The sequence below is a fragment of the Engraulis encrasicolus genome, chromosome 13 (assembly GCF_034702125.1).
Source record: "Engraulis encrasicolus isolate BLACKSEA-1 chromosome 13, IST_EnEncr_1.0, whole genome shotgun sequence".
Lineage (NCBI taxonomy): Eukaryota > Metazoa > Chordata > Actinopteri > Clupeiformes > Engraulidae > Engraulis > Engraulis encrasicolus.
The window spans coordinates 37180425-37189728 of record NC_085869.1 but is presented as its reverse complement, the minus strand read 5'-3'; the positions used below and the strand labels follow the sequence as shown (position 1 = coordinate 37189728).

The 9304-nt window shown below is 41.7% G+C and overlaps 2 protein-coding genes across 2 annotated transcripts; one reads left to right on the top strand and one right to left on the bottom strand.

Annotated features, from left to right (window-relative positions):
• LOC134460512 (T-cell-specific surface glycoprotein CD28-like) lies at positions 1-4340 on the top strand. Its single transcript, XM_063212897.1, has 4 exons — positions 1-67; positions 1121-1474; positions 2898-3103; positions 4166-4340. Exons 1-4 carry the CDS (start codon positions 1-3, stop codon positions 4247-4249), a joined length of 711 nt encoding a protein of 236 aa, XP_063068967.1. The 3' UTR covers positions 4250-4340.
• Positions 4341-4913: 573 nt separating this feature from the next.
• LOC134461734 (E3 ubiquitin/ISG15 ligase TRIM25-like) lies at positions 4914-8792 on the bottom strand. Its single transcript, XM_063214610.1, has 7 exons — positions 8071-8792; positions 7851-7946; positions 7467-7700; positions 7219-7351; positions 6999-7058; positions 6273-6374; positions 4914-5636 (listed from the first exon to the last, which is right to left on the bottom strand). Exons 1-7 carry the CDS (start codon positions 8653-8655, stop codon positions 5545-5547), a joined length of 1302 nt encoding a protein of 433 aa, XP_063070680.1. The 5' UTR covers positions 8656-8792; the 3' UTR covers positions 4914-5544.
• Positions 8793-9304: the final 512 nt, after the last annotated feature.

Genomic DNA, 9304 nt, shown 5'->3' with positions numbered 1-9304 from the left:
ATGTACACAGCAAATATCATCTTCATCCTCCTCAATCTTCTCTGCTCAGCAGCTCCAGAGAAACATGGTGAGTAAACTGCTCTCTCTCTATTTCTCTTTCTCTCTCGCTTTCTCTCTCTCTCTCTCTCTCTCTCTCTCTCTCTCTCTCTCTCTCTCTCTCTGTATGCCCTCTATCAATTATTCTCTCCCCCACTCTGTATTCTTCTTTTTGTCTTTCTTGTAGTTTTCTCTTTTTAATCCTCTCACTAAATGGCACAGAGTGGACAAGGGCTGGACTGGCCATCTGGAGTGCAGGGGGCATCCTGGTAGCCTGGTTTTGACAGACCACATTAATTACCTCATATTTCATGTTTGGTCTGGATCCTCAATGCCCAGGACTGCTTGGTTGGGAGGAATGAGCTCAGCTCTGGTTTGAAATGAGTGGACTAGCTGACAGTTGACGTTCATGACATGTTTTTTATCCGCCCAAGTGAACAACTAACCCCCCCCCCCCCATCAGAGGCGCATCTTGTCACCAGGCTAGGCAGGCAGCCGCTTGGGGCCCCCAGCCTAAAGATAGTGAATTACAGCTAAGACTTTAAACTACAGTAGTGGCAATTTGTTGTGAATGTTCACTCTTTTGAATTTTCGCTTGGGGCCCCAACTTACCCTAGAATCGCCTCTGCCCCCCAGACATTCGCAAATTACGAAATAATTCAAAATGAATATCTGGCCTTTCGGGCTATTTTCCGGATGGTAAGACGGTCCTTATTGACCAATGCTCTTTTTGTTGCTATGAATCAAAGTAGTAGAGCGGATCGGGCTTGTCAGGCTCCAGTGAGGGGCTGGTCTACCCCAAAAATGCCCAGGCTGTTTAATGGTCCCAGTACAGCCCTGGGGTGGACAGCCTGATTAAGGCACCTGCTTGGGCTGAACTGAGCTCAGTCCATCATCTGTATTATATTTGGACTACTGGGCTGCCCCATCTAAATGATGGGCTGGTCTTTAAGGAGAAAAAAAGAAAGACAACATTGGCCCACCGGGAAAATGGTCCGTATGGAAAATGCTCCAGATTACAAGTCCAGACCTGGGCACCTGCTTGACTAATCAACAGACCTGTCTGCTTGTCTCTCTCCCACAGACGTGTGCATCGTGCAGCCGTACCGAGTGGTGGCAACGGAGGGCGTGGCTACGGTAGAGTGCCGCTACGCATTTCCCCCCCATCCCCACCCAGAGGATCTCAGCGTGGCGCTGCTGAAAGGTCTCCATGGCAACGAGGTGGTGTGCCGGAGCGAGCTCAACAGCACGCAGCTGAGCTGGAGCACACGTGGAGAGCCACACGCCTGCCATACTCGCATGACCAACCGCGGCTTCAACGTCACCGTCTCCGGCCTGAAGGGCGGCGACACTGACATTTACCGCTGCCAGGTGGAGGTGTTCTACCCCCCTCCCTATCGCAAGAGAACAGGCAATGGCACCCTGGTGTACGTCCCAGGTGAGAGGTGAGCCTCCAGGTTGATTGACTTGATATTTGATTGAGTGATTGATTGAGTGAGTGTTTTATTGTTGAATAATGGATTAAATGTTTGATTGATCAATTACAGTTTTTTCTCGATTGGTGTGGCTAATTTCTCAAAACTGAGATGACATTCTCAAAACAACACAGACAAATCCCCAAACCAACTTGCAATTTTCCAAAACAGAATGGCATTTCTCATTGCTTTCATCAAATATCAAATGCTTTGTACATGTCTCAAATGTTTACATCTCTGCAGATGGCTATGTACAGATACCCTACACATTGACCATACATTTAGCACATTTAAAAGAAAAAAAAAAAGATCTTGCTTATCTGAACGAATTAGACAACTCTCAGTTTAATGGTTGCCCTCTCCAAAACTTGTCAGCATGAATTCATTGTGTAAGTCATCATATGCAAAGTAGTCTACACAATTGTCAAAACAGTCAAGGACATCAAAAAAGCAGTAAATTCATGACAGTGTCCAACAAGCCAGATGATATTGTAACTTAACTAGTTTGTAGAAAATGATTTTACAACCGTGTATACTACATTTTCCTCTGTTATTTGACTAATTTCTTGACATTTTTTCCAAACGACATTCTGTTTTGAACAATTGCTATTGTTTTGGGATTTGTCCATGTTATTTTGAGAATGTTATCTCTGTTTTGAGAAATGAGCCAAACCCATGAGAAACCTGTAATATATGGGCATTACTTTCTGTATATGAATTTACAGTAAAGAAAGTTACTGATAAATGTCTTCGGTAAATTGTCTGTGTTGTCAAACTTCAGTGGTTTCACTCACTTTTTCATTTTTATACGTACATGGTCGAAATCTGTTAGCTGAACGTAGACAAAACATCTAACCATTTTGACTTGCAGTGCTTACACAATGGCAAAGGGACAATGTATTTTTGGCGTAATGATGATATATGTAGGGAAGGAATTTAGTTTTGACACACGGGTAAACTGTTTTTGGAGTGATATGAGCAAGTCATGAGGATGTAGTTATGCTGAACCATCCAGTTTATTTTGACAGAAGGACTAAATGAATGCAAATGAGCCAAAGCAATTGAGAAGGATCTATGCCATTTTGATGGTACTGACCATTTATGTGGGAGAAGGTCTAGTGTTGATTCAAGAATGAGCTGTTTTGGGAGGTATATGACATTTTGCTAGCTATCTGATCTGTTGTGCAGAAGTGTAAGCATGTTTAGCCAAATGACCCAAAATTTATAGAAATGTCATCTCGGTTTCAAGAAATCAGCCAAACCAATCGAGAAAAACTGTAACTGACTTAATAAATGAATTGTGCCTGATAGACTGAGTGAATAATTGATAGGTTGATTAATCAATTACCTGATTGACTGACTGACTGACTTGTGCCTGTTCCACAGAGAAACCGGTCTGTTCCCTGCCGAAGATCCAGCTTCTCGTCGGCCGCAGAGCACCGCAGAACCGGCAGCTGGAACCAGAGAACCCAACGCCGGAACCAACGCCGACCCGGGCAGAGAGACAGGACAGGGTGCTGCAATGGGTACAGGTGCCCCTGCCACTGCTGCTGGTTCTGCTGGTCTTAACCGTGTTCGCCGTAATCTACCAGGTACATTATTTATTATTTATACATTATTTACCATTTTCTACCCGGTGCATTACAAGTTTAAGTGTTTGGACTTTTTTATGGATATAATTGCACAGGACAGTGAAGAGAGAAAGGGTTGTCTTACCCTCTTTGTAAAGTAAAAGAAGGTCCTGTGCTGTTTGATGTGTGTATGTTTCTTTTCACATAGTTTAGTACAGTACCTAGCCTACTGTATATAAAGTCTACACACTTTTGTTCAAATGTCAGGCTTATGTGATGTCAAACAAAACCTGTAAAGCTTTGAGGTCATTTTTCAATTGTATTGTGCAGGTTATAGTTCATATTGAATGTGTAAAAAGTTGTGAAATTCTTAGTTATCTTGTCATTTTTTACATCACAAAAATCTGGCATTTGAACAGGCTTGTGTGCACTTTTTATAGGCACTGCTGTATGCCAAGCATTTGTAGGGGCAGCTTAGGGATCACACCTTTTAGAAGTAATTTAAATGTTGTGGTTTGAGTGGTGACTCAAGAAAGCTAAATGGATGCTTTTAACATATTTTCTCTCTTTTTTGGCGTCACTGTTTCCATATTGTCGATGCATTCATTTCACATTGGAGAAAAATATAATTCAATATCAAAACACAGCGACTTGTTCCTTTAATGTAGGAGGATGAAGAAAAGGAGAAAGATGAACATGATTGGGCAAATAATGGTTGACAAGGCCAAATGCAAACCTGAATATGCATGCAAAAAAATGGCATGGAGAAGTGTTGTGTAAATTACATACCGTACAATGATATAATAGTTTTAGGGTATCGTTGGTATTTTTTGAGATGGCTGCTGAAGTGGTATGTGAGCTAAAGTGAAATGTCTCTTTTGAAGCTATGCTGTCTGAAACTATGCATCTTCCCACCCCTTTTCAGGTGTCAAGTGGGGTTTTCCCTATTGATGTGATTTCGTTTTGTTGATTTAGAGAGGCTGTTGATTTCATTCTTATACCATCTAAGTGAAGTTCTGTTTTTTATAAGATCTGAAATCAATCAATCAATGCGAGTTAATCATGCTGCACTTTTCTCTGCAGATCGCAAGGCTTACACACACCAGAAGGCAATGCATAGGCACACAGCCACCAGGAAAGACAGCCGCACCAAAGAGCACCATCTGAATCTTGCATTGTTACATACATTTTTTCCCCTGTGTTTTTCTTGCACCGTCTTAATTTATTTTATGTTTATTTTGGACATAGGCCCATGTCTCAATGGGGATTTTTTTTCTCCTCACCTTAGCCAATGGCATACTGTACTGTACTGAGGTTGTTAAGAAGGTGGCACGCAGCAGCCCAGCAGCCCAGAGTAAATTGTACTACAAAAATAATGTGTTGCCTTTTTTGGCAATGACAATAAAACCCTTGAAGAACAGACTGAATGTCATGCAACACACACACACACACACACACACACACACACACACACACACACACACACACACACACACACACCCACACACACACACACACACACACACACACACGCACGCGCGCACACACACACGGTTGGGGGTTGGGGTGACTGTCAGAGGACCCCATGTAGCCTATACTGTACGTGTATAGAGGGGCCCACACACAGTCCGATTTATGTAGACATATGGCTGGGTGGGTCCATTTGAGATTTGACCTTATTGTGCATGGGTCCCAAAACTTGCTCCCTGATCATAACACAGCACAGCATACCACAGCACTTAACTTTCATTGGTGGGAAGATAGATTTATTTTGAAACGCAGTGTTACGGTCTTTTCACCATGATACAGAAGAACACACTCTTCAACACGATTAACTAAAAGTCCTTTATTGGGTATTCAACAAAAGCAAAATGGAATAACTTTCCAAACAATAAAAATCAGGGGGATCAATTAAGAAGTGCAACTTTTTGAAATGAGGTGTGTGTGAGTGGGGAGGGCGGGGTATTAAAATGTGCACAGAAGACTGGAGATATGGCGGCCACTAGCACTGCCAAAGAGTCTTGATTGTGTGAGAAAGTGGTTGGTGTATTCACAAAGGCCTTGAGATCCCATCTTACTATTAAATGTCGTTTGCCTACATCGACATGTCCACAATCACGTCACTTCTCTGCCCTAAGAAAACCACCATCCTCATGTTGAAGACAAGGGTACGCATCAAACTAGTCCCTCCCATCCTTCCCTGTTCCTTGTGGCCTCGCGATGCTAAGACGCCATTGATCATCAAAGTTTTTGCAAAAACTCAATTCAAAATGTCATTATGTCGTTGCCAATTGGGATGTTAAATGGTGAAAAGCCCCTTCAAAAGTTGCTCTGCCTTAGCTGACAGCGGGAAACTTCATTATTTCCTCGTCAGGCAGGGTGACGCTGAGGCAAAAGGCCACAAGCAAAAAGAAAGGACATGAGGTATTAGTTTGAGTCGCACCCTTACAGCATGGGATGCATCACATGGCCAGCTGCAGCTCACAGCGGTAGGCCCAGCCACTGCACTCAGGAAACTTTACAACCAGCGTGCCCCTGAAGAACGTGTTTTCACCTGTGGGTACAGCACAGAGTTGGGAGCTGCATCACAGGTTAGAAACTACACATTGGTAGCACTGATTTTAGATTACAACGTGAGATTCATGCATTCAGTTCATTCAGTTGAAATGATGGTGCACACAAACATTAAACAGATGGTGTATGAGTATATTCATTAAGTAGGTCCCTTCTATTTACATTTGTGTGCATTTAACATGAACTAAAGTCAGGCGAACACTATGCAATCGAGTTTTTTTAGGGGGAGAAAAAAGGAAAAATATTGGTGCTGTTGCTTTCTACTTTTTATGGTGAAATACAAGCATGAGCGTACAATTACTTATCAAATTTTTAAGAGCTATGATTAATATTACCAATTTTGAGTGGAAAATGTAAATACATCAGGTGGACAAGGATATTTTGCAGATCTGCTGTTTAGTTACTTATTCATCACTTCGAAGTGATCATAGCTCTTAAAAATGTGGCGAGTAATTGAACAGTACATTCACGCTTGGATTTCACCATTAAAAAAGTAGAAAACAACAGCACCAATATTTTTCCAGCTTTCTCCAAGAAACATGGTTGCATAATAGCATTAGCCTGACTATATATTGAAAAATGGGTATACATTTCAATGACAGTATGGGAGTCTCACCTATCACCACACCCACACTACTGTGAGAGACGCCCAGCCCTGCCAAATACGCTGGCACTTTAGCAGAAGACGTATATCGCACTCTGTCCCCCTTCAAGATCTCTGGAAACAGGAAAACATCAGATTAGAACCGTTATTCCACACGAATAATATAATTATAGTATTTATTGTTTCAAATTCCAGTATCACCATACTGTACATCATGGTCTCAAAACTTAAAAAATAAAATGAAGTGAGCTTAATAATAACATAGACAAAAAAAGATTTCGGAACCTAAGACTAAATGATTAGGTATCAGACCCATGCATTTCATTCCCAGCCTGAAAAAAAATATCAAGCAACAGTCCTGCTCAAATGGCAACATTCTCAGAATACAGAATTAAAGTTTTCTTGGAGTTTTCCCAGAGAATATGAGTGATGAGTAACGAGACAAGGACCATCACTTACTTAAAGTCCTCAAAACTTTAGAGAGACCATAGGTTTGGTACCATTTTGAAGTTTCTGTGTAGTCGAAAGTTCATTTGAGGGAAGAATTCAGTTCGCACACTAATTCTGAGGGAAATCCCAGCAATGACCTACTGTGCCAAGTTGGTAGGATTATTTCTTCACTCTTCTTGGTATGATGATTAATAGTTCATTTTTGCAAGCATTACACACCCCAAATGAAAATAATTAAGGAAAGATGAATGAATCGTAATGTACAGTACATTTTGTGGGGGCACAAACCTCTCTTAGCAAAGGGAGCCGTGCTGCCACCAGACTTGGAGACCAGGGCAACTTTGCGATCTGCAATTAGAATAATAATAATAATACAGTCTGCAAATACAATATTCTGTAAAAAACATGTCAAATTTATTTCACAATCAGTCACTGAAATTAGTAATTAATAACAAACCCTGCACCGCCCAGCAGAGCAAGATGATGAAAGCATTTTAAAATGGCTGACCTGGACGTAACTTCAGCAACATCTTCTCAATTTCCTTGAGTGCGGGTGTGATGCTGTCGTTTGAGGATAAATTTGGAGTGAAAGCTATGCTGTAGGTGTCAGACACAGGAGCAGGGCAGCAGGATTCAAAGCTCTGTTGGAACAGAGAGAGAGATACAGAGAAAGAGAGAGACAGAGAAAGATAATGTAATGCAAAATCATTGAGTAACAATGTACATATTTAAAATGACCGAACGTGGATGTTTTACCTTGAGGAAATCAATATGATCCTCAGTCTGTAGCAGTTGCTCCATCTCAGCATCTCTGCTCTTCAATTTAGCGATCTCCATCTCCAGCTGCTCCAGGAGTCCTTCTGCTCGACTCACTTCTTTCCTCTCCTGGGCCCTGATGGACTCCGTCACCTCAGAGCGTTTCTGCTCCATGAACTTGATCAACTCAGTGAAGATCTTCTCATATTCATCAACAGCCTTCGTTGCAGATACCTGGTAACAGAAAAGGAGAATGTAATTTAAAAACAAGTAACTTAAGTTTAATTTAGAAAATGGTGATTAATGACAATGTAATTTCTTTACTATTTTACTAGGCATTTATATAATGACTAAACAATCATACAAAAAGCATTAATCATTCACCTGTAGAGTGTGTAGGGTCTGTTGGACCTGTTGCAGCTCCTTCTCTTTCTGCTGGAGTTGGTTCTCGCTAAACCTCTTCCTTTGCACCAACCATTTCTGGACACAGACACAAAACAAGAACACATTGAGCCACACTTGTCATTTATGAAAACAAATACATTAAAGCACATTTAATCATCACAATTGCAAATAGTTTAACAGATTGTCAATATTTAACCACCTGTTTGTCAGTCCGCTCTGTTGCAGCTGAGACAGTGTCATGACCCTTGTGGTTGTCCATTGAGCAGAGCACACAGATGAGCTTCTGGTCTGTGCGACAGAACACCTCAATGATCCTGTCGTGCTGAGAACAGATCTTCTCTTGAAGCTGTGAAATAACATTCACCAGCTTGTGCTTGCTTAGGCGAGGCACTTCATAGTGAGGCTGGATGTGAACTTCACAATATGACACAAGACATGTCAGACACGACTTGATGGCTTTATACTTTTTCCCAGTGCAGAAATCACACTCAACATCAGCTGGTCCAGCATAGCGAGGAGTTTCAGCATCAGACTGGAGTTCAGTTTTCCTCAGCTTTTCGACAACTTCCACCAGCATTGCGTTTCTGTGAAGCGCTGGTCTAGATGTGAAGGTTTCTCTGCACTGTGGGCAGCTGTAAACACCCTTATGGTCCTCTTGGTCCCAACACTCAGTAATACACTTTAAACAAAAACTGTGTCCACATGGTAGACTCACTGGTTCCTTTAGTAAATCTAGACAAACAGAACAGCTCAATATATCCTTAAACACGGACAAACTTGCCATTGTAACAGTTACCTGCCTGCACAGCTATCGTACAACCATGAAGAAATCTGTGACAAATTTTGTTTCAGCTTAAATAGTGGTGTGTTCCTAGTCACATGTGTTTCTTCGACTTTTTCGGCAAGTTTGTATGGCTGTTGGCAAACTTGGTGCACTGCTGCCATCCACAGGTTTGGGGTGTGACCACATGGAATTACCACTACCAGAGAAACTACAGGGGTTGTACAAAATAATGAAAACACCTGTCATTTTAGAGTGGGAAGTTTCATGGCTCAAGTGGACCAACCTGTTGGCTAATCATAATTAATAGCACATTGCACCAGTAAGGTGAAGTGTGAAGATTCAATTAGCAGGGTAAGAGCATAGTTTTACTGAAAATTTTGCAATGCACACAACATTATGGGTGACATATCAAAGTTCAAAAAGGAGAAATTCTTGGTGCGCATGTACAGTAACTGTTGCATCTTTGACCTAGACAGCAAGTCTTTGTGATTTATTCAGGGCCACAGTCTCCAAGGTAATGTCTGCATACCACCAAGAAGGATGAACCACATCCAGCAGGATTAACTGTGGACGCAAGAGGTATAGCTTCCCACTCTAAAATGACAGGTGTTTCCATTATTTTGTCCAACTCCTGTAGAATATCTGAGAA